The 24692-nt window shown below is 38.2% G+C and overlaps 1 protein-coding gene across 2 annotated transcripts in view; it reads left to right on the top strand.

Moving 5' to 3' along the window:
* CNTNAP4 (contactin associated protein family member 4) overlaps positions 1-24692 on the top strand; it is a 265562-nt gene that overhangs the window by 187691 nt on the left and 53179 nt on the right. For both annotated transcript variants that reach the window (XM_028166624.2, XM_007182603.2), the window contains exons 10-13: positions 856-1027; positions 8560-8666; positions 11554-11673; positions 21924-22121. In XM_028166624.2, coding sequence (XP_028022425.2) covers positions 856-1027; positions 8560-8666; positions 11554-11673; positions 21924-22121 — 597 coding nt within the window. The remainder of the gene's footprint in view (positions 1-855; positions 1028-8559; positions 8667-11553; positions 11674-21923; positions 22122-24692) is intronic.

Genomic DNA, 24692 nt, shown 5'->3' with positions numbered 1-24692 from the left:
AAATTGTATTAGTGGTTGACAGCCATAACGGCAAAGAAAGATTAATGAAAAATACATAAGTATAATATATGTGTTCATACTCCATAAAATTGTTTATTTCACTTGGATAGAGAAACACTGAGAACATCATTAACCCCCAGACAAAAATGGTTAATATGATAGTTCTTTATTATTTAAATAATTAGAAACAGGTCTTAGATAGATGTTAGGAAAAAAATCAATATAAATGGAACACTCCTTTATGAGGCAGAGAATAAATAAAGTCAAACAATGAAATGGTTTTGACATTTAGCCATTATGATTTATTAAAATGCATGTATATGTGGCTCTTATATGCATATGAAAAGTATTTAATTACATAAATAGTTGTAATTTTATTCCAAGTCATCGTAACTCCTTTTCCGAATAGCCTTAAACACAAAGGTATTTCAGCATTATTGATTTATCTTTTCTTATCTACAGTGCGTGTTTTCATCCTTTATGCTCTTCTTTTTGCAAACCGAAAGACTAAGTTCCTGTGTTTGAGTTATATATAATTTAATACTGCTGGCTGACATGTTCAGGATACTGAAGCTGATCTGTATATTTCTAAAGTTGGGATCAAGTTAGTATCCTTGCACATAATTATTATAACAGTAGTAACTTCCTATGAATCCTATGGTAATAAAGAGAAATACGTTTGTATGAATTGCTGTTTGTAATTTAGATCAAATGAATGATGACTGCGATGGGCTTTCCCCTCCATTTTAATTTAATAATCAAATGCCTATTTTAAAAATTTTTTTAGTGAAGATACTGAGTTCTGATTCATTGTGATGTATCCTGATCAACTTTGTTTTGTTTTGTTTTTATCAGGTTGTCCTGACAACAGCTTTGGATCCAAATGTAAAAGTCCACTTGGTGGGTTTCAGGGATGTATGAGACTGATTTCTATCAGTCACAAGATGGTAGATCTGATTTCAGTTCAGCAGGAGTCCCTTGGGAACTTCAGTGACCTTCAGATAGACTCATGTGGAATCACAGACAGGTAAAGGCAATCTCACTTCTTTATTTTGACCTGTCCATTTTCAAACTTTTGGCAGCAGATTGAAATTTGTATGTAAAACAAACATTTTTCTCTCCTTTTTCTTACCATCATCTGTTCCACGGGAAAGAGATAATATTCACATTAGAAATAAGAAAATATTCTTTTAGTTTTATACTTCATATTTCCAGTGATAAAATTTAGCTAGAAGACACGTGACCATGTTATTTATATGTACAAATAGCTACCAATTCACAAAAGGTGATGTTGATGCTGCTATAATTTTAGAGGGATATAAATGTATCAAAAATATATCATTAAACGCAATAGCTTAGGATACCCTAACGGTAATCTAGACCATCAGGTACCAGTAAATCAGAGACCTATGTGGTCAGTTATCAAACTGGCTTTTGCTTCCCTGACAGCTGAATAATATTTCAGAGGCATAGGAATTTAACTGGTTGCTATGGTCCTGATGTGTACCTTTAAGAACCCATTACTATCTTCTCTGCAGGGAAGAGGAAACTCCCTGTGAAAAAGTTTGGAGCCGTAGTGTTGATAAAGGTATGAGGATGATCCAGTAGTTTCAATAGGAACTCCAGTACAGGGCATGCTAGTGCAAGCTTTGGGCGTTCATTGCAGAGGACAAGTAACTTTTAATATAATAATTGATAGTTAATAATTTTAAAGTATTTTTAGGCATGGGCAACTGTAGCCAAATGATCTTGCCAGTCAGCAAGGCAGTTATTTTTAATTACTGAGTTCAATGAAATGTCATGGCCATTCCAGATTTAAAAAAAATTAAGTAGTGTGACAAACTTAACCCCAACCGTGTAGTAGTGTTCAATATATATTTTGAACAAACAGATAAATTCTGAGTTTTTTTAACTTTTCTTTTTTTTTTTCATTTTTGGCTGCATGGGGTCTTCGTTGCTGCACGCGGCCTTTCTCTAGTTGCGGCGAGCTGGGGCTACTCTTCGTTGCGGTGTGTAGGCTTCTCATTGCAGTAGTTTCTTTTGTTGCGGAGCACGGGCTCTAGGTGTGCAGGCTTCAGTAGTTGCGGCATGCGGGCTCAGTAGTTGTGGCTCGTGGGCTCTAGAGCGCAGGCTCAGTAGCTGTGGTGCACGGGCTTAGTTGCTCCGTGGCATGTGGGATCTTCCCAGACTGGGGCTCGAACCCATGTCCCCTGCATTGGCAGGCAGATTCTTAACCACTGCGTCACCAGGGAAGTCCCAAATTCTGAGTTTTAAAAATAACTTTTTATTTGTATGAAACATTTTATCAACATAAACACACATCTATTATATCTGAAGACCGTTTATCAATGTCTGTTGATCCTGTTTTGAACACTAGTAGATATTATTCTCTGTGTAGAAAAAATAATTATAATCTTATTTAGCAATGGATTAGAAGGACTTCATTTCCTCTCTATGAATATGTGTTTATTTAACTCAATTTGAAGATAAAATAATACTTTCTATAATGAAAGATGATATGTAAAGGGAGAATTGAGACAATAAACCTCAATTGGCTTGATTTGGGGAATAAATGACAGTGACCATCTCCGTAATTACAGCCACGCCAGCTCAGGAACATTAATCCTGATTTTGGGGAAGCCCTGTAGCAAGGCTCCCTGGGCCAGCTCTCTTGAGGTGGGTCTCACTCACAGAAGCAGGGAGCCCTCATCCTCAATGGGTGGGGAGGTTCGGTCATCCACACTATGAGTGATGGTCATTTTGACCATCTCAGATCGCAGAACATTCTTTTGGTACAAGTAGACCCACACCTCTCCAACATGGGTTTCTCTGAAGCTGCCATTTTACACAAGGAATCCGTCTTGCCTGCTTTCTGGAGGTGCACGCTTGTAAAACAGAACATGATACAGCACAATAGGAGAATTATGGTTTCGGTACCACACCTTAAAAACGCTTTTCAGAAGTAGCAAATTGTGGATAGATCTTGACTATACATTTTTTAAAGAAAATTTTAGGCTAATGGTAACCCTAGAAATCTTAAAAATAATATCAAAAACCAACGTACCTTTTATATTTGTATACCTTTTAAACTTCCAAAAGTATCTCTAAATTCATTCCATTCTCTTATAGTCAGAAGAAAATATGTATCCATCTATCTTGGTCTTATATGCTATACCTTTTGACATAGCTTCCAAAGCATTATTAAATAGAGACTTAAAAAAAAATCTGTTTACTAGGTTGTATTCTAACTTAACATGAATTAGTATTTAGGTTTGTGTGTGTGTGTGAGTGACTTGTGTAGGGTGATGTGAGTGAGTGAGGGGCCTGGGAATGTGTCTGAATGACCTTACAAGTGTGTGTGTAGGGATGGTGTGGCTGTGTGTGAGCGTGTGCATGTGTGAGTGTACACATGCATGGGTTAATGCTTGAGGACTTGTGTGATTGTGTGTGTCAGGACTTGTATGAGTATGTAGGGCGATTTTGGATATGTGAGTGAGCTTATGCATTGTGTGAGAGACTTGTGCAATGACTCTGTTCTAAGATTTATTTTAAATAAATTAATTAATATGTATTTAAATTAATCTTCACAAAAACCCTTAGAACCTGTTCTTAGAGTGTTTGTTTCTTGTAAACATGGAAATAGATGCACAGAGCGGTTACGTAAGTTGGCTGAGAGGACACGGCTAAAGGCAGAGCCCAGCATCGGATCTAAGCCCCCTGGTGCCAGGAAGTCCCCCTGCGTGCTACCTGCCATGTTGTACCGCTTCCCTGGGTGCACGTCGACATGTATTGTGGTTCATGCTTAATCTATGTAGATTAAACACAAAATTTTATGGCTTAATAAATTGCAATTAAAACAAACAGGAACATTAAAAATATATTTAAAAATCTGACAGAGGGAATTCCCTGTCAGTCCAGTGGTTAGGACTCCACGCTTTCACTGCCGAAGGGCCGGGTTCAGTCCTTGTTCGGGGAACTAAGATGCTGGAAGCCATGAGGCACAGCCAAAAAAAAACATCTGACAGAACCTTGAACAATGTAGTTCTCTTTTTACTGTAACTAACTTTAAGTTGGATCAAACCTACACATAAAGGTGTTCATAAATTTACACACGTGCTCACACTCACACCCACACAGTCATTTACACACATTCTTTATGTGTAAACTAATGTCATTGTACAAGTCTCCCACACACATCTATACATTCATACACTCACATATCTCAAAGTCACTTGTCACACACAGTCTACACACAGACACACACACACACACCTCCCCACTCATTCATCCATACACAAGCACAGTCACACACATACTCTCACAGACCCATAGCATCTTTACACATGCACCTGCACACTCTTAAGATCATTCCTATACTCTTTACACACTCACACCTTTCTTACTCACAGTCTCACACACACACACACACACACACACACACACACACTCATCTAGAAGCCCTCCCCTTGTCCTCTGTGGACCTGCAAGGAAATCTGGGTGGGGGCTGACTGAGGCTGATGGCCATCAGTCCCTCGATGGAGGTGAGGACAGAACTGCAAAGGGAGCTGTCCTCCATGTCCTCATGTCTTGGGGCAGAAACCCAAGTGGGAGTGGGGTAAGGGTGACAATTGTTAAGGACATAAATATTTATTAAGTTGCTTGGACCTAAACCACTTATTAAGCAATAGTATTAAGGAAATCTTTTGTTATCAACTTTTTAAGAATATCAACTGGGGCTTCCCTGGTGGCGCAGTGGTTAAGAATCTGCCTGCCAATGCAGGGGACATGGGTTCGAGCCCTGGTCCAGGAAGATCCCACATGCCGCGGAGCAGCTAAGCCCGTGCGTCACAACTATTGAGCCTGCGCTGTAGAGCTCGTGTGCCACAACTGCTGAGCCTGCGTGCCACAACTACTGAGGCCTGCACACCTAGAGCCCGTGCTCCGCAACAGGAGAGGCCACCGCAGTGAGAAGCCCGCGCACCGCTACGAAGAGTAGCCCCCGCTCACGCAACTAGAGAAAGCCCGTGTGCACCAGTGAAGACCCAGGGCAGCCAAAAATAAATAAATAAATAAAAAGAATATCAACTGATTGGGGAAGGTCCATCTCAGCTCTGACATCACCCACCCGTCACGAGTGCAGTAAGGCAGAGGGTGTGGTGTGTCCCTGGTCTCCATGACACCAGGCTACAGAGACTCCTCACAAGACTTAAGAGGCCACCGTGTGACACCGTTCACCATGGCGACCTCGGGAGGCCCAGCTCCTGCCTCCTGGCTTCCCCAACCTGCAGCCTTTGGACCTCCATCCTCCATCATTGCGTTCTCCCAGTCCACTCCCACCACCCAGTCCTTGGGCTTGGGCCCCCGTGGCACATCTTCCCTCCAGTCCCCCACCCTCCCTCTCCTCTCCTCTGAGGAGCCCTTTAAACCTCCCCTTGTTCCTTCTTCCTTATGTTCACCTGTTGTGTTTATTCCTCTGCTGACGGTTGATTGAAGGTCACGGTGTTGTTCTGTCTCCCGTGATACTGAAGGGGTGGCTTGTTTATTTCACGGGGAGGAAGTTATTTGTGGGGTAAAGGGCCGGTTCTTGTTGATTTCATATTTTGAGGAAGGATATGAGATTTGAATTCAGGTGGTCACCATTTTCCCAGGACCCATACATATCTAATTTTGGTTATGTTTCCTAAATGTGATAATGTTGTATAGATTTTTACTTCAGTATCTTTAATTCTAGCCAAGTTGTACATTGTGTGAAAGTCTTTTGGAATTTAAATTGGAATGGGCTAGAATTCAGGATAAACCAAAATCATACACGTCAGGGCTCCCCTGGTGGTGCAGTGGTTAAGAATCCGCCTGCCAAGGCAGGGGACATGGGTTCCAGCCCTGGTCTGGGAAGATCCCACATGCCACGGAGCAACTAAGCCCGTGCACCACAGCTACTGAGCCTGTGCTCTAGGGCCTGTAGGCCACAACTACTGAGTGCACGTGCCACAACTACGGAAGCCTGCGTGCCTAGAGCCCGTGCTCCGTAAGAAGAGAAGCCCGCGCACTGCAACGAAGAGTAGCCCCCACTCACCACAACTAGAGAAAGCCCGCACACAGCAACGAAGACCCAACACAGCCATAAATAAATAAATAAATAAAATCATACACGTCACTTCAGTTTGGGGCATGTTGATATATTCATTTGTTTATGTTCTACTTTGTATCGAAATGACTCTCAGGGAGAAAAGTATAAAAGATAATTGTTTAAAACCTTTAGCAAGAATCAGTACTTCACTATACAATGTAATTTGTCATAGGTTACTAGTAGTCAAACAGAACTACTATATGATGAATTTAAATACAATCCACAATCCAGTCTTTCACACTGTAATTAAAAAATATGAAAAGTCAAGTCTAACAGGAATCTAGGAAAATGGACACAGTATCTTTCGCAGCAGGTCAAATAGAAATAGTACATGTACCACAGTAGATTCATTCTTTAGAATTTTAGGTGTAGTCACTTATATCTGCCCCCTTTTAAAACATTGTTCAAGGTCTGTTAAAGAATAGCCTTCTCTGTCCTTTTCTGATTACCAATTAGAATTGTTTTTGTTTTAATTTTATTTTTAAAATTCCCTCTTTCTTCTAGATTGTTATTGATTTGAAATGCTTAAAAAATTAAATACCTCTTTAAATATTCTTTGGATAGGTTCCTGTGAATCTATAAAAATGCTAAAATACATATAAACTTAATTGTCCTGGAAAGATGCCCATTATTTATTTTTGAATCCTTAAAAAGTTTGTAAAGTAGCGTGTACTTTATGATTACATTTATGAACATAATACATTATACACACACACATATATGTTTATAGTGGTAATTTTTATATATTGAAATTATAAATTATATCTCTTCTCTATTGTTTCCTATATTGTTTGATTTCTATACAGTGGATATCTATTTTTTATAATCAGGAAAAACAGTAACATTATTTTCAGTTAAAATTGGGAAAATCCTAAAAGCTAAACATGAAGTTCCCAGTCTTAGTTTTAAAAAAGGAGGTGGCAGAAACTTCATCAAGAATATATTCTTGACAGGTTTTGTAATTTATTTATTTTTTTATTCTGGGGTGAATGAGAGCATTGGTCTCAATATAACTTTCAATTTAAATTCTAAAAAGCATCAGTTATTTGATCAGGGCTATTTGAGTTGATACCAGAAGCTCTTCAACTTTTTTGTCCAGGGTGCCTTAATGTATTTCAGTAATTTTTTCACAGTGTCCTAAGCCAAAAGATATAACTAACGTTTTCATTTAAACAGTGGCTTAGTTCCAGGCAACTTTACAAGTGTTTATGTCCTAACAATTTACTTATTTATTTATTTAAATTAATTAGTTAATTTATTTATTTTTGGATCTTCGTTGCTGTGCGTGGGCTTTCTCTAGTTGCAGTGCACGGGCTTCTCATTGTGGTGGCTTCTCTTGTTCCAGAGCACAGGCTCTCTGTGTGCGGGCTTCAGTAGTTGTGGCTTGCGGGCTCTAGAGCGCAGGCTCAGTAGTTGTGGCACACAGGCTTAGTTGCTCTGCAGCATGTAGGATCTTCCCGGACCAGGGCTCGAACCCGTGTCCCCTGCCTTGGCAGGTGGATTCTCAGCTACTGTGCCACCAGGGAAGCCCTGTCCTAACAATTTAGAAACCTTTGAAAAAGTAATTTATACATATATTACTTTTATATATACTTTTAAATTATACATATAAAATTTGAAAAATATTTTAAGTTTATTTTTAATGTAGTGTACAACCTTTCAAAGCTTGGGATCAGATCAGACACTGCTACCCTTACTTTTGTTCAACTTGATTTCACATGGTGTTACTTTTTAACAACTACGAAGACTCCAGCTTCTCAAAGATAGGACATGATTAAGTGGAATATATTACTATCTAATGTTGAAATTTAACTACCTCAAGCTAATAAGTTGCACAGTGCTTGACAGATGTTGAGTATGCCTGTATTTCTCTTGAAAATTTAAAATATCCTGTGAGCCCCTGTGATTTTGATTCAGCATCCTAATGCTGACCCACTGCTTGGAGTTTGTGCATCTATACTGTACATCTTCAACATTCCCGGATGTATACACCAAGTGAATAGAGATGTCCCTCCCTCCCACTTCCTTCTTTCCTTCTCTCTTCTTTATTCCCTCTTCATTTAAATATTCAGTATAGTAAATCAGTATGATTAAATGTTGTTATTTTATGTAAACTATTGATGTTTCTGGCAACATATTGAATGAGTGTTATGTCACTAGGGAAAAGAAAGGGCTATAATATAGTAGGACATGTTGAAAATTAAGCAGTCACAGCTACCTGAGGATTGGTTGAAACCTGATGAATTTATTGATCTAAGGTTTAGTTTTGTGATTAAGGTACCATAACAACAAATGGAATGACAATTAGTCACGCTGTATTTACTCTTTAGGTTACTGTTGACATTCTTCTTTCACATGATCATGTATAAATTGTCAGTATTTTGTGATTTCTCAAAATGAATAGTAGTAATTGTATCTGCACCTTCTTTTAGGTGTTTGCCCAACTATTGCGAACACGGTGGTCAATGTTCCCAGTCCTGGGACACCTTTCACTGCAACTGTACAAACACTGGATACAGGGGAGCAACTTGCCACAACTGTAAGCCACACACACCCGTGGTTCTTGCCTCTGTCCTGATTCCCTTATTTATTTCCCTTTTTTGTTGTTGTTGGGTGTATATATGTCCATGTGTGTACAACCCTGGATCTTATTAGCATTCATTTGATTTCTAGTTTATTTTTAGTCCACACTTCTTTTCATAAAGTAGTCAAGGTAGCTTACAGAAGCACATAAAATAAAGCAAGACAGAAAAGAGTAGGAGAGCTGGCAAGGGGAAAACACGTGTAGAAAACAAAGGTAGCTAAGGATAAGCATAAAATACAGTGCAGAATAGGTGATCCTTCAATTCTCTTGCAACTCCATTAATAAGGATGATGAGAATAAGGATGGTAGAAATGGAATTAATCATAATAGTTAATTTTATTGAGTATTTTCTAAATGGCAGGTACTGCTCTAGTGTTTTACCTGTCCCAACTTATTTAATTCTGATGACCTCCTTAGTAGGTGGGTATAGTCGTTGTTATTATCCCTAGTTTACTAGGTTATAGAGAGAGATTAATCACCATGCCCAGAAGCTCCTGAAATAGTTGAGGCACAGTGAGAATGTGAATGCTTGCAATTATGCTCCAGAGGCTGGGACCACAACCAAATACTCTTTTCCTGTGTTAGAAGCTGTTCATATTTTTCCTGGTGAAAAGTTTTGCATGTGTCGTAAGACTCAGGTCATTTTCTTGTCTACTTGTTCAGGACGTGGGATGGGGAGACCCAAATGCCCATTTTTTTCCTTCCCATTTTTTCATATTGTTGCTGACATTGCTGGGCAGCTTAACTCTTAGTACTATTGGCCCGTAGCCATGACTTCAGGCAGGGGCGCTAGGTGCAGTCCTCAGCCTCACCACTCTCGTCTCTTCACTGTGCACTGCTTTGTACTCCTGCTGGAGTTGAGATTGGAATCCTGGGCTCCCAGCCCTGGAGGCTCCACAAGGGACCCTCAGAAGTCCTGGCTCAGGGCTGGAGAGGGCGTGAGCAGGGGCGGCGGGACCTTCTGGCCTCACCCTCATGCCTTCACCACTGCAGCCAGTCTTTCCTGGGGCATCAGCTTGTGTGGGTTGGAGTGCTTCATAAGAACAGGAAGAAAGCCTGCTGTCGCTCAAGCCAGGGCCAAGTTACTTGTCCCAGGTCACCAGCAGCAAAGGGACGGCGTATTTTAATTCTTCATATCCGGTATCATCCCAATTATAGTAACTAACTCAAAACAGAAAGCTAATAGAATGTGTTTTAGTTGACTATTTGTTTATTTTCAACTGTTATCAATGACTAGATCTAAATATAAACACAAACATCTCTGAGCCAAAAAAATCAGACGGTGAATAAATAACGTATTTTCATCTGTGGCCCACAATTTGATCCAATCATTGAGTTAACTTATTAGGTTCTTGAGCAGGTAGTCTAAAGGGAGCCGAAGGGTTTTGCCAATGACCATTCTGGGAAATGGGGCCAGGATGACAAACCCAATTATAATGAAGCCATCAGTATCGTTAGCCTGAGTTGAGGGAGGGTGAGTGATGGGGGTCTTTTAAAAGGTTTTACTAGAAAATAATATGTTAAACAGTCATGTTATAAAAAGCCAAGTAATACACATAAAGCAAAAGTACTCCCAATTACCCTCATGCAATTGTGCGTCCTTTCTAATACCAGCCCTCTCGGCAAAGTTATGTTTATATCCCAGCCTCTTTCAAAGAATTTATCAACGCATGTATGCACGTATAGTAATATATAAATGAACCATTTTCATATGCCCACTTCACTGCACAAAATACAAATGTGACTAGAAACCAATCCATCTTAAACTTCTGTCTGTGTAATATACAATAGGAATAAAATAAAACCAAGAAATTGTGGAGGAGTGGAGAAGTAAATATGTATGATTATCTGAAATCTTTGTAACATTGAGAAAATTAGTTACATTATTTCATATGGTCTAAAAACTCATAAACATAATTTTGAAAATTTAGAATAGATCAAGGAATGATATTCAGGGGATGGTTTATTTCTCATTTCACAAAATTAAAAGCTTGATGGAAATCAGCATTACATTTGGCCAAGTGTTCAATGAGATGAGTGCATCATATACAGTTGTTAATATCAAACCTTGTACATGGCAAATATATAATTGTGTAATTAAAAACATCCAATTATGGATCAAAACACACTGAGACCACTTGAGGGCATATATTTTATATTTCTTCTGCTTTGAATTTTAATTATCTTAAATTCTCATTACAAAGCATTAGAGAGAGTTTCTTATGTAAATTACTTCTTAAATTATTCACGAGAAGCTTTGTAAATCATATTTGTTTTATGGAAAAAAGGATTTTATCTATAGATAATTTTATGTGAGAAAGGAGACTAGTTAAAGCATTATTTAAAATTTTTCTATTGCATAATTTTTGAATAACAGCAGATTATTTAAGGAGATTACACTATTGTGCTTCACATGTTAGGTTATTACAAGGTGATACTAGAATTAGAAATTCCAAAATGGTTGTCAAAAGATCCATTTGGATGCATGTCCAAAATGGAAGTCACATTATACTTATAAGGATCTTAACATTTAAAACACCTACCATCTCTTTTGTTGTTTTACCTAATGTAAAAATAAACTAAAATTTCATTCTCATATTCGTTTAATGATAAAAAGAAATGCCATAAAATACAATCTCATTCTTCCTTTTTTCTATCTAACCTTCTTTCAACCATATTAATTTAAAAAAATGAGTTTTGTTTTAAAGTGTGTGTTACCTTTTCTCCTGGTCAGTAATGTACATACAAATTTCAAGACTTGGAGTATTCTGTGTCCAAATTAAAATTAAAGAAATTAATTTTAGACTATTTTACTTATGATGATCCTTTTTTTTTTTTACAGCTATCTATGAGCAGTCATGTGAAGCCTATAAGCATAGAGGAAATACTTCAGGATTTTACTATATAGATGCAGATGGAAGTGGTCCCCTGGAACCATTTCTTCTATATTGCAATATGACTGGTGAGTTAATCAATTTTCATTTAATAGTTAAATTTTAAACACACAAAATTAAAATGAAACAAGTAAGAGGTTGACATAATTTGCAACTTGATTAAAATGTATATTGTTCAGTAGAAGAACTTAAAGTAAATCTTTAAAAAATAGTTTAATGGTAGTGATTTAAAATGTCATTATTTTCTATGCATATGGTATCTGTGTAGAACATCTAATAATAAATGTATCTTATTAAGTCCCAAAACAAAAAGGATAGACTGTATTCCTCTTAGAAGATTGATACATACCATATGATTTCACTTATAAGTAGAATCTAGAAAACAAAACAAATGAATAAACATAACAGAAGAGAAACAGACTCACAGATACAGAGAACAAACAGGTGGTTGCCCAAGGGGAGGGGAGTAGGGGGATGAAAAGAAAAGAAAAATGTAACAAGTGTGGTAATGGATGCTAATTAGCTTGATTATGGTGAGCATTTCACAATGTATATTCATATGAAACCATCACATTACATACCTTAAATATATACAATTTTTGCCAACATAAAGTGGAAAAATATTTTAAATAATAATAATAAAAGAAAAAAGATTGATACATGTGAAAGCTTTGAAAATATTTACTTTTTAAATTTGGGCAAAAATGAATTTTATTCTTTAATTCTTTACTTACATAAACTTAAAGAGGAATTAATAGTCTTGGAATATGTGTTTGATTAAATTCAACATCCATTCATTATAAAGAGAAAATGAAAACTCAGTAAATTACCAACAGAAGAAAATCTCCTTAATTTGTTAAAGAGGACCCATAAAAAAACCTACAGCACATATCACAGTTTATTGTGAAATATTGAAAACTTTACCCCTGTTACCAACATTAACACAAAGATGCCTGCTATTATCATTCTGTTCACCATTGTTTTGGAGGTCCTAGCCAGTGCAATAAAGCAAGAGAAAGAAATGAAAGATATATGTACTGGAAAGGAAGAACTCTGACTCTCATTATTTGTAGATGTTCAGGTTATGTATTGAGAGTATTCTCAACAATCTACAGACTAGCTATTAAAATTTAGGATTATCACTAGATATCAGGTTAATGTAAAAATTAATTTCATTTTTGTATACCAGCAATTAAAATGAAATTTTAGAAGATTCTATTTTCAGTAGCATCAAAAACCTCAAATACATGGTAATAAATCTAAAGAAAGATGTGCACAACTTTTATACAGATAAGTGTAAAATACTCTTGAGATAAATTAAATCCTAAATAAGTGGAGAAATATGAAAGTTTCATTGATTAGAAAACTCAATATGGTGGTATAAATGTCAGTTCTTCCCAACTAGGTATTGATTCAATGCAAACCTTAATTAAAATTTCAGCAGTGTGTTTGTTGGTTGGTGTAATTTTTTTGGTGAAAATTGGCAAGCAGATTCTACAATTTATCAGTAAATTTGAAGGGACAAGAAGAACCAAATCAGTCTTAAAGAGTAAAGCTGGAGGACTCAACTCTACCAGATATAATATAGACATTATATTGATAGGCTAAGTAAAACAGCATGTAATTGACCCAAGGATAAACAAATAGACCCATGAAGCAAAATAGAGAATCTATAAACAGACTCCCTTATATATGGATAGTTGATTCATTGCAAAGGTGGCACTGATGAACGGTGAAGGAAAGATGGTCTTTTCAACAAGTGGTGCTGCGGAAAACTGTCTGTAAATATTGTAAAAAAGACTCTTGATCCCTTCACCATCAAACACAAATAGATTCTAGATGAATCGTGCAGTCCAGTGTAGTGGCCACTAGCAACAAATGCCTATTTAGATTCACATTTAATTAAAATTAATTAATATAGCTAAATGACTTGAAACAAATTTAACAAGTTTAAATTAATTCATTAAAATAAGATTAAATTAAAAGCCAATTCCTCAGTCTCACTAGCCACGTTTTAACTGCTCCATAGCCATCTATTCGATCATTGGAAAAAGTTTACATTGGATAGCGCTGTGTCAGGAAGTCAGCATTTCATGGAGCAAAATAAGCAGAAAAAAGGAAATATGAAATTGAAGCAGGAGGCATGGCAGAGGAGGATTTACTACTTAAAATCTGGCAGTGAATATCTAGGGAAAGAGCCTTCCGGGCAGAGGAAATAGGAAGTGCTAAGTCCTGAGAGAGGTGATCTTACCAGGTGTGTTCAGAAAACAGCAGCAGATAAAGTGTGACTGGAGTATGGTGAGTAATCTGGGAGTAGCAGGAGAGCAAGAGGGAATCAAGTGGGCGGGGGCAGGAGAGGAAGAGTCATGGGTCCTTACAACGTGTAAGGTCTCTGGTTTTTACCCTGAATGAGCTGAGAAGACATTGGAGAGTTTTAAGCAATGGTAGATGCAATCTGACTTCCTTTAATAAAATCATGATTGCTCCTGTGTTGGGAAATGCCTATCTAGGAGCAGGGGTAGAAAGGAGTTAGAAAATATGTGTGTGTGTGTGTGTGTGTACCAAATACGTACATACATATAGGTAAGATGTATGTGTATAATAGGAGTTTGGAAGTCTGATTGGAGACCAAGTTCAAGTAACGCAAGAATCCAGGCAAGAGCTGGAGATGGTGGGTTGTACTGGATGATACAATGTAGATGGTGGACGGAGATTAAATTCTCTCATTGAATATGTGTGAGGAATGAGAAAACAAAAGGAACCAAAAAAATAACGCGACATTTTTGGCTTGGGCAAATTGGAGTGATTAAGTTGCCATTATTTGAGATGTGGTCAGAGAAGGTTTGAAGGGAACGATAACGAGCTCAGTTTTACACATTTTGAGTTTGAGATGTCTGTTACACATTCAAATGGAATACTGAGAAGGCAGTTGAATGTGGGAGCAACAGTTCCTTTGTATTAATGTGTAATTCTGAAAACTGCAGGGTAGTGGTAAAACCTTGGCCACAAATATTCGGGAAAATTACTATAGAATGTGTCTTAGAGGTTTTTCATATAACACAACCAGGTGGCTTCTGTTTGCTGTCACCATCATTGAGGACACTACCTGTCTTAGTCTGTCTGGTGTTGTAGCAGAAGGCCACAGACTGGGTGGCTTATAAACAATAGAAATATTTCTCACAGTTTTAGAGGATGGCAAGTCCTAGGTCATGGTGCCAGCATTGTCAGGTGAGGGCTGTCTTCCAGATTTCAGCCTTCTTGTATCCTCACATGATAGAAGGAGCTCTTTTATAAGAGCACTAATCCCATTCATGAGGGCTCCTCCCTCTTGACCTCATGACCTCCCAGAGGGGTCACCTACTAAAACCATTACCTTTGGGGGTTAGTGATTCAACATATGAATTTTAGTGGGGGCCACAAACATTCAGTCCATAGCACGGCTCCAAATGCCAAAGCAACCTAAGACAGCTGATGACTCTTACATGTTTATGTCCTCAATGAAATTCCCCAGTCTGCACAGTACAGACCCCCAGGTAGCGCCCTGAGGCAGGAGGGTTGGGGTGAGACGATAAAATCAGTGTTTTTAAAAATCTTCCCATTTGATGCTTTTGTGCACCCAGGTTTGGGAGTAGCTGTTTTCGACCTGTGGTTCTCAAACTTTAGAGAACACCCCGCTCTATTATGTGAGAATTGAACATAATAAATGTGAGAAGACTTCACAGAGAGAAAAGGAAAATTTTGCAAATGAAAGATATGAACTTAAGTGTCCAATAACTTTTTGATTTTTTCTGTTTGTGTTGTGAGCGAGATTTAGCAGTCTCTCACTGCATGCCTGTGAATCCTGCATTCCCACAAAAGCACCCTGAACTATTCATATGCACATGCTTTATGAAGTTTTGATTCTACGATTCAGATACTTCTAAGTATCTGTAATCTTTAAAGCTGTAAGTAATATCACACACACACATACACACACACACACACACTGTTCTCATTATCTGTGATAGTAATGTTCTGTAAAGTAACCATAGACACTTGAATTAGTCAATACCGAACCATTGCTCCCAGGGAATTACAGTAAGATTAGGTTCCTGCATGCCTCTGGTCATAGTATTCTCATCAACTGATCAATATATAACCTTGTTTTACTAGTGTTTCAGATTAAAGACCCCTTATTTAATGCATACTGTTGATTCATTAACATTGAACTCACAACCAATAGCACCAGAACTCTTACCTGAAGGAAGCTTTTCTATCACATGTGTTCTCAGAAGGCACGTCACAGCCTTCTTGTGCTTGGGAACCCTGGACAGCTCTTCAGCTCTATGCTTGGAGGCCACTTCAAATAGCGAAATCACCAAGCACAAAGAACATGGCACAAATAGGATACGTGTTTACAGTATGAGAGCTAAGCAAGGAGTCAGAGCGTGGCTCTGTTCAACTTCAGCTGGGCAGCTGAAATTCATATTGGGCAACTCAGTTTTTTTGCTTTGTGTCTAGACGTACAAGAGCACCTCAAGAATTGATTTTGGGATTCATATAAATTTTAGTGAGTAGCCAAATTCACAGATGATGAGAATCTGCAGATAATGAAGATTGACTGTATATACATACATGCATGCCTACATTATGTTTATTATGCATAATAATTCAGTAATTTATAGGCCATGTACATTTTTCATGACCATCTAAATGGTAAGGAAATTATTAATTTCATTTTATTGAATGAGTTATTTCATTTCTATTAAATCAACATTTACCTTGTCATATTACTAATATGCCTGTTTTAGTTACCTGAATCTCACACCTCAACTCTACAATTCGAAGAAGTAAATTTATGTATATATACACACACAGAGGTTAAAGGTGCTTTAGCAAAATTATCAAAAAGTATTGATGAAAAAGAGGACATTCACAAAACTTAAAGCCATTTGAAGAGCAAGCAGTGGAGGACAGAGACACAGATAATCCAGTTAGGAAACAGGGAAGTATCTTCAGAAGCTCCGGAATATTGAAATATATTCAAACAAAAGTGACAGTCCCAGAATGTAACAACCCAGTGAAAAATGCACATTACAACTTGAAACTTTCCTTACTGATGTGGTTTTGCAAATGCGGAAACCAAGACTCAAGGAGGTTGACAGAGGCAGACTAAGGAATATCATTAGGGATAGATCAAGACATCAAACCTTGGTCCCGGCTCCCAGCCTGAAAATGTTTCCACTAGAAAAGGCTACATTCTACCAATGTCTCATTGCTTGTAGCCAATAACATATCCTCAAGGTACAGCAATCAGGTATACCAATTATGAAGGCAAGACAAAATGCTGAATTGGCAGCTTGCAAATGTGTAACTAAAAAAAAAAAAAGTTCTTAGTCTAGAATTACTGTCCAACAGATGATTCCACATGGATTTAAATATCTTTAAGCATTACAAGCTAAAAGATACAAAGAAAACCCCTTTTGAATGGATAATTTCCTAAACTATGTTAAAAACTGAAAATTCGTTCTAAACAGAGTATTCTAAATATAATTTTTAAATAATTAGGGTAATATGAATCCCAGTGGTTGTCGCTGTTGAAATGTATAGGGCTTTTTTGTTCTTCTTGTACACTAAAGCCATTGCTTTCTCTGTAAGGGAATAGTTTTATGTTCAAGAAATGTCTCAGCATCAAATATTATACTGTAAGGACAGTTGTTTCAGTGCAGAGAAATTGCTGAGAGGTATAGCCGTGGCTTTTTAACTTTTGTGAAAATAATAATTCTATGGTTTAAAGTCACCTTTTCCCAGTGCCCCACTACCAAGACTCCTGGATTTAATTTCACTGACTCAGTAAGTTTAGAGACCAAGGTCTACTGTATTAAATCCAAGCTCCCCATGTGATTCTGAGATAGGGGCCCCTGAGACCCTTTCATGAGAAGTCTGGAGAGTGTTAAGACATATAATAGCGGGACTTCCCTGGTGGCACAGTAGTTAAGAATCTGCCTGCCAATGCAGGGGACACGGGTTTGATCCCTGGTCCAGGAAGATCCCACATGCCGCGGAGCAACTAAGCCCGTGTGCCACAACTACTGAGCCTGCGCTCTAGAGCCCGTGAGCCACAACTACTGAAGCCCGCGCGCCTAGAGCCCATGCGCCACAACAAGAGAGGCCACCGCAAGGAGAAGCCCGCGCGCCGCAACACAGAGTAGCCCCCACTCGCCGCAACTAGAGAAAAGCCCGCGCGCAGCAACAAAGACCCAACGCAGCCAAAAATAAATGAATACATTTATTAAAAAAAAAAAGACATAATAACAAAACTATTTTTACTTTAGGGATTTCAATAGTAAAGACCTTTTTAATAGCTATGAGAGTTAATAACTCGCTATCGTCATTCAAATGCAGCCTTGTTTACATCAAGTTTTGCTCCAGGATGCTAGCTTTTCTTTCATCTCCCAGCTTTCCTTAACACAGCACTTCCTACCCACTCTTACAGTCTTTATCACCTCTATCACCCGCAGCTATTAATCCTGAAGGAACACATACTCTGCAACTGTGTTGCTTAAACAGCATGTTTTTTCTTTACACTGTTATCACACTAGAAAATAGCAGTCAGCCCAAGATAAATCAAGTTCTTAATCACTCAGTTGCTTTACGTACAATCTATGTGTTAGAAATCACTTTCAGGGAGAGACACCAGTAGACCCAAACTGCCTTTCAGTGTTTTAGTATATATATTAATTTCATAGATTTTCTGCTATCTCTTCTTACTCATTTCCCTGTGTTTCCTTACCTTGACAACTCTCTTTGCACTTGGTAAAGGATAATTTTCAAAAAAATAACATCACGACTCTTACACAGATAGAAAAATAAAAGCTAAAAAACACATTTTGAAGATCTTGTTTAATGTTTAACCTTATTCCTGAGGAAACTGGTAAGATGTTACAGTCAGTTCAAAGAGGATTCAAAGAACAGACATATCCATACATCAGTAATGCTGAAGTGACTGGGCCAAGGGAGGCAAAACTGGCTTCTTCCCTAGTGGAGGAGCCCATCGACCTCTACCAGGTTGAATTTGCTGGTCTGTAGACAGAATTACTTGTAAGGAAACAATGCCTTGCTTGCTAAGCAAAACAAGTAGCAAAAAAACTGGAAGTCTGTGTTAAAGGATAATTTAATGTAAATATGTCTTAGAGATAGTGGATTTCCCTGGAGGGATTTGAAGCTTATCTCCCCCAGAGGTATTTACCTACATTGTAAAACCTAAGAACTTGACAGCCCTCTCCTCAGAGATTTGTTGCATTCCAGAGTTCCTCTCTCACTCTTTGGGGGGGTGGAGATGTGTGCCAGCCATCCTCTCTAAGCTCCGAGTCTTGTAATTTGGGGGTCCCTCTCTCGTGGTACAACTCCAGTAGGCTTAGGTGCATCTGGCACTCACTGTGTGTAGAGAGAGAGAGAGAGTTAAAGATAAATAGATGCAATTTGTATAGAAGGCAAGATAACTTGTTAGCTTGCAAGTGGGATGTCTCATACCCTTCACAGTTTCAGCCTTATCATTATTTTGCAGTTGCATCAGATGTATCCTATTTACAAAGTTCTAAAATAGTTAAAACTCAATGAAAATCTCAGAGCCACCACAGAATCACAACCAGATAACCTGGAAGGCTGTGCTCTAGTCTGGACAAGGCTTTGTTTTTATTCATTCACATGTTTATTCCTTCAGTGACTAATGTCTTTTTCAGCACATGCCAAGCCTACGTGCTGGAGATACTATAGTTAGCAAATCAGAACCTAGCAGTATAGTTAGCAAATCAGAACCTATCAGTCTTCGAATAGTGGAAAAACCGATAGATTAAATCACAAAATACTGAATTACGCATTGTGAAGTCTACTTTTTTTATAGTTGTAATTTCTAAATAGGTATTTGTAGAAATATCAGATAACACGATCATGTCCGAAAGAACAGTATAATAGTTTGCAGACGTTCCTCTTATTAGTAAAGCACATGCGATTCGGAGCATGGATGCTGGGCTCTCATTTCCATTGCTCAGAATCCACTGTGATGCTTTCATTGTCTCTGCTTTGCCCTGGACATCTTGATTATCTGATAAGCATGGCATCCGCGTAACTTCCTCCTTTGTAGCACTTCATATTAGAAAAATGAAATCACTTACAGAAACTATCATAGTATGGAAATTTTAGAATTTCAAAAGGAAACATTTCTATGAGCTGCCCTTTAACAGCTGTCATGCACTGTGGCCTTGGATAGCTTACAATACCTTAAGAGACCTTACAAGAACACAGTGTGTTCTTCATGACCCAGTGGATGCTAAGCGATAGGGAAGTCCCTCTCAGGGTGACCCAAAAAGCAAAGAGACAAAGGTCTCAAGGAGGTGTATTGTCCTGCTCTTTCAGCAGCTACTCAGCCGGAGATGAGCTGCTTCATGCACGCCACTGATTCCCCACAAGAAAAGGTGAATCATTCCGCTGAATAATAAAAGCAGAGTCCAGCAGAGGCTAGGCTAACAGATCTGCCTGGTTAATAATCTTACATTTCTAACAGTCAGGATTGTGTGGCTAACATGATAGAATTTCAGACTTAATATATTGCCTCCTGTATTCTACCTTTTTTTTTTCTTTTTTTCTCCAAATTTGGAAATGGAGGCTCAGATTTCGCCTGACTTTCTTAAGGGCGCAGACACATGCCAGATCTGCAACTCAGGTCTCCTGATGACCTCTCCACTGTACTGCTGTCTGGTCATCCATAATTAATTTCATGAGCTTATATATCATGTCCTCTTTAAGGAAAATAATTTACTGTTAAAGCGCTTCAGTGAGCTGAAATGCAAGGTGGAAATAAAAGTAACAGCTATTGTTTCAGAGGAAAATAATGATCCACGCATGGAGGGGAGTAAGGCTGTCAAACTTGCCTCCTGTCTCATTTATTTAACAGGCCTCTCTATTCAAAATTCTGATGACCAGGAGACGGGTGGGACTGAAATGTCTTGTTTTGATTGTGTTGATCCATGTGAATGTATTAGCTAAAAAGAGGCTGGCGGGGATTTCTACCTACTCTTTTCCTCCAATTTGGAATATTCTTCTTAATACAGAAGAGTTATGTGATTTAACAGCACATTTATAGCAGAGTTTTGACAACTTCCAATCTGTTTCTCACCTATTAAATCGGAGGCCTTTTGATTAATGTGTTCTTGGGCCTGCGTATATCACAGTAAATATAATAAGAAATTTATCGCTGGGAAAGTTGAAGGATAGATACAATATGCCATCTTCTGTTACAAACCTTGTCGGATTTTTGTTTCATCTAAATAGTTTTGGTAATCAGTATGATTGAAATGTTTACAGGCATTCAGATGCTAATAGTGATAGGTCTAGTACCTACTCAAAGATATATTATTTCTTGTGTTAGTTGAGTTGCTGATGCTGTATCGCGTGTTCAAAAAAGTAACTTCCTATTTGCATTGCATAACTATGCAGATCACATGATACCAAGATGAATATTTCAGATTTGATTTTAAAAGAAATAGATGTATTTCTGGTGTAATTTCCTAACATCTGTGTCCAATGAATATATATTTATGTGTGTGTTTGTGTATGTATCATAATCATATTATATATAGTTTTGTATCCTGCATTCCCCACTTAAATATTTTGTACATTTTCCCATGTTATGAAAAAATCCTCTATCCAAAACTTGATGTAAAAAAGAAATAGATGTACACTCATAATTAAAAATTGTCTGAAGGGAGGTATATATACAGACCATAAAATTTTGACTTTCTTTTTACTGGCAGCATACAATAAGACTAGAAAAGTCATTGTTTACATTATGTCATTTAAAATATTTTACAAATTCAAAGATACATTTTTTTTTCATATTGTAACATCTCTGAATTCAGGGTGTGTCAACAATCAACAATGTTTTACAGTTATAATAGCATCATTTTTTTCTTTCTTGAAGAAAAATAATGATGCATCTTCTAAAAGCAGAATGTCAGATTTGATGAAATGCACCACAAATTTTAATAATCAGTTTTCTTAATATTTTTCTCCATGAATAATTTCTGGCTGAATTATATGAAAAAGTAGAATAAAAACACTGCAAATGCGTGGCAATCGTATAAATTTCAGGGAAAAAAATCACTTTACTATACTTTCAAAGTTTTAAGAATCCATTTGTGTTGATTCTACCTCTCAGAGAGGTTTGATGACTAGAAAAATTTGACTCAGATAAAAGGTGATTTTGATTTTCTTTATTTATTTTAACTTTTGCAGACTAGTGATGGTCTCCTCTCTTTCTTCCCCCATTTCTGCATACAAGAAACTGCGTGGACCATCATCCAGCACAATGGCTCTGATGTAACAAGAGTCCGCAATACCAATCCAGAGAACCCCTATGCTGGGTTGTTCGAGTATGTGGCCAGCATGGAGCAGCTCCAGGCCACAGTTAACCGTGCAGAGCACTGTGAACAGGAGCTGACCTACTACTGCAAGAAGTCACGACTGGTCAATAAGGAAGGTACGTAAATTGGGGCACTTGTCCCCCTACACACGTCGCACAGTGTGTTTTACTTAACCAGCTCCTGCGGAGTTTTAAGTCGGCCAAGGTGGAGGCCTAGAGCCGCCGAGGGTGTGTGCTCCCTGTGTCTTTAGCAAATGTGTCACCGTCTGGAAGTCACAGAGATGCTGTTGCCTGAAGAAAAGAACAAGGTCAGTTCACGCTGAGCTTTGTGCAAAGCCGTGATTGTCTTTAGAGTCTCTGCCTGCCCTTAATCAGAGAACTGCACAGAAAAGGACTTTGTTCCGATACTCGATGAATGCGCACCGTTGATCCCTCATAAAGGGCAAGTGACACATACGGTTGGTTTTTACCATGGAAAAGAGCTAATAAAAATATGAATTCGTTTTCTGAAAGTGACTATTCTGTGTGACTCTTTCACGGGTTGTTGACAGTTACCCTCTGGGTATAACTGAAAATTAGAACAGTCTGCTAGAAACACAGTTGTTTTTTTTTTTTTAAGTAGCTCAAAGAGGAATCAGAAAACCATGTTTAACTCTTTCTTTTACTCTACTTTTAATAACCAGTCTGCTCCTAAATTATGGTTCTGGTCTTGTGTTTTCTTCCTTTAGAGCATCTCATTATGTGACAATATCTCGAGTCCCACCAGCTCTGCCTTAGTGCGGGCTTTAATGACCTAACTTATGAAGTTACTGCAAGATCTTTCCTACTGGCCTCTCAGCTGGTCATCAGTCCATATCTCCTGCCCACCCACTGTATCATCCAAAAGATTAATCTTCATGAAGAGAATTCACCTGTAAGAAACACTGCTTCCATCACAACACTTTACTGTTTAAGAAGCTCCAGTGCCTTCCTAGCTGTTCTGTCCAGTACAGACTCTTCTGTCTGGACACCTCAGCTGCGTATTCTGGACCCACTTGCCTATGAACCTTCATGCCGCTCCCCAGCACACTGTTTTCTAGCAGCAATAATCAGGTGTATTTTTCTTCAGTAGTCAGAGAAGATTCTAAGACATCTGCACAATAAAGCTGCTTTGTTCCCTCTCATTTGTCATCTTAAGAGAGGTTGGCGTTCCAGACAGAATGACAAGAACTTTAAAATGAAATGTGTTTCATATGTGAATATCATGTGTTATATGGGTCATGCAGAAAAATTTTGAACTCCTGGCATGACCTTTGAATCTTTTGTTTCCAGTTAAGCCCCAATCCTATTTACTTTTCCACCCACTTAATACAGTCTGATCATTTTCTCCCATATGCCTGAGTTCCACTCCCTCTTCTTCCTTTTCCTCCTTCTTCTTTTTCAGAATGTTCTCCTTCAGCCTCTTAACCCCTCCTAACTCTTCTCATCTTGCTGGTATCCCCTCAAGTCTTAACCCCCTGAAACCTGAGTCCCATCTGAGACTGACCATCAGATAGTTGTAGTGCAAAGAGCATAGGATTTAGAGGTGGGGAGAGATCTGGGTTCAAGTTCCAGGTCTCTTGTTGATTAGGTACAGAACTTGGATAGAAGAGTTATTTCTCAGTCTTTGTTTTCTCTTCACTGAATTGGGGCCAATCATACCAACCTCAAGGGGGCGTGGTCGTGGCTGGGTGGCATAATGCATACAAAGTGCATGAAGTGAGCTCCTCTCTTCCCAGCTCTCCAGTGCTGGGTTATCGTGGTTATAGTGAACCTGCCAGTTCAGTATGCAACTGATTGTTCATTATTAGTGAATATTGATATTGGAATCTAAAAAAGAAAAGTAGATAAGCAAGTACAGAACTGTATTCTAAGAAGAATGAGAACCATAATTTTAGAAGGGTAAATGAATGTGATGGAACAAAATGAACTGAGTTGCTTAACTAGAGAAGAAAGAAGAGGAAGGACAATCATCAAAGTCACAAATGAGTCAAACTCTAAAAGACCCAGAACACAGAATCCCCAAGAATGTTAGTGAGCGAGCACCACCCGAAGTCAAGGGGACGATATGGAGTGTGAAGGAGTCCCTACCTTCAGAGCCCCCAGGTGTTTGGGAACTACTAGTAAAGAGAATAGTAAACTCTAGAAGGCTGTAGAACAGATGATGAGGATAACTGTTAAATACACAGATTTTCCTCAGGTCTGTGACCCTAGAATTCATGTAGAATGGATTTGAGGTGGAAAAGAGGGAACAATTTGGATTTCGAGGTCACAGTAAGAAATGTATGGGGAAGATCAGGAAGGTGGCGTCAGACAAGTTAACTTCACAGTTTCAGATCTTGAGAATATAGCAGCTTCGGGTAATAATGGTGCCATAATTGTGGATGAATAAAGTGAAATGTGTATGAAAATGTTTCCAGCAACCTGTGGCTCTGCAGCTCAGCACACTGGAAGGATGCTCAGTATGAAACTCAAGCCATTTGGGATTTTAACCATGAGAATAGAAGTGATCTACCGTGATCTCTGATACGTTATCATTTTAATTTCAACTTTAAAATTTTCTCTTGCTTTTCTTAATTCTTCCTTATACTTATGTAAATTCTTTAGGACACTTCAAAAAAGTCTTGAAGGAAACCGAAGGTATTTGGTATCTTTAAAACATTAAGTGGT

Source organism: Balaenoptera acutorostrata, chromosome 19 (genome assembly GCF_949987535.1).
Source record: "Balaenoptera acutorostrata chromosome 19, mBalAcu1.1, whole genome shotgun sequence".
NCBI classification, from domain to species: Eukaryota; Metazoa; Chordata; class Mammalia; order Artiodactyla; family Balaenopteridae; genus Balaenoptera; species Balaenoptera acutorostrata.
This window is presented reverse-complemented; position numbering and strand designations above follow the sequence as displayed.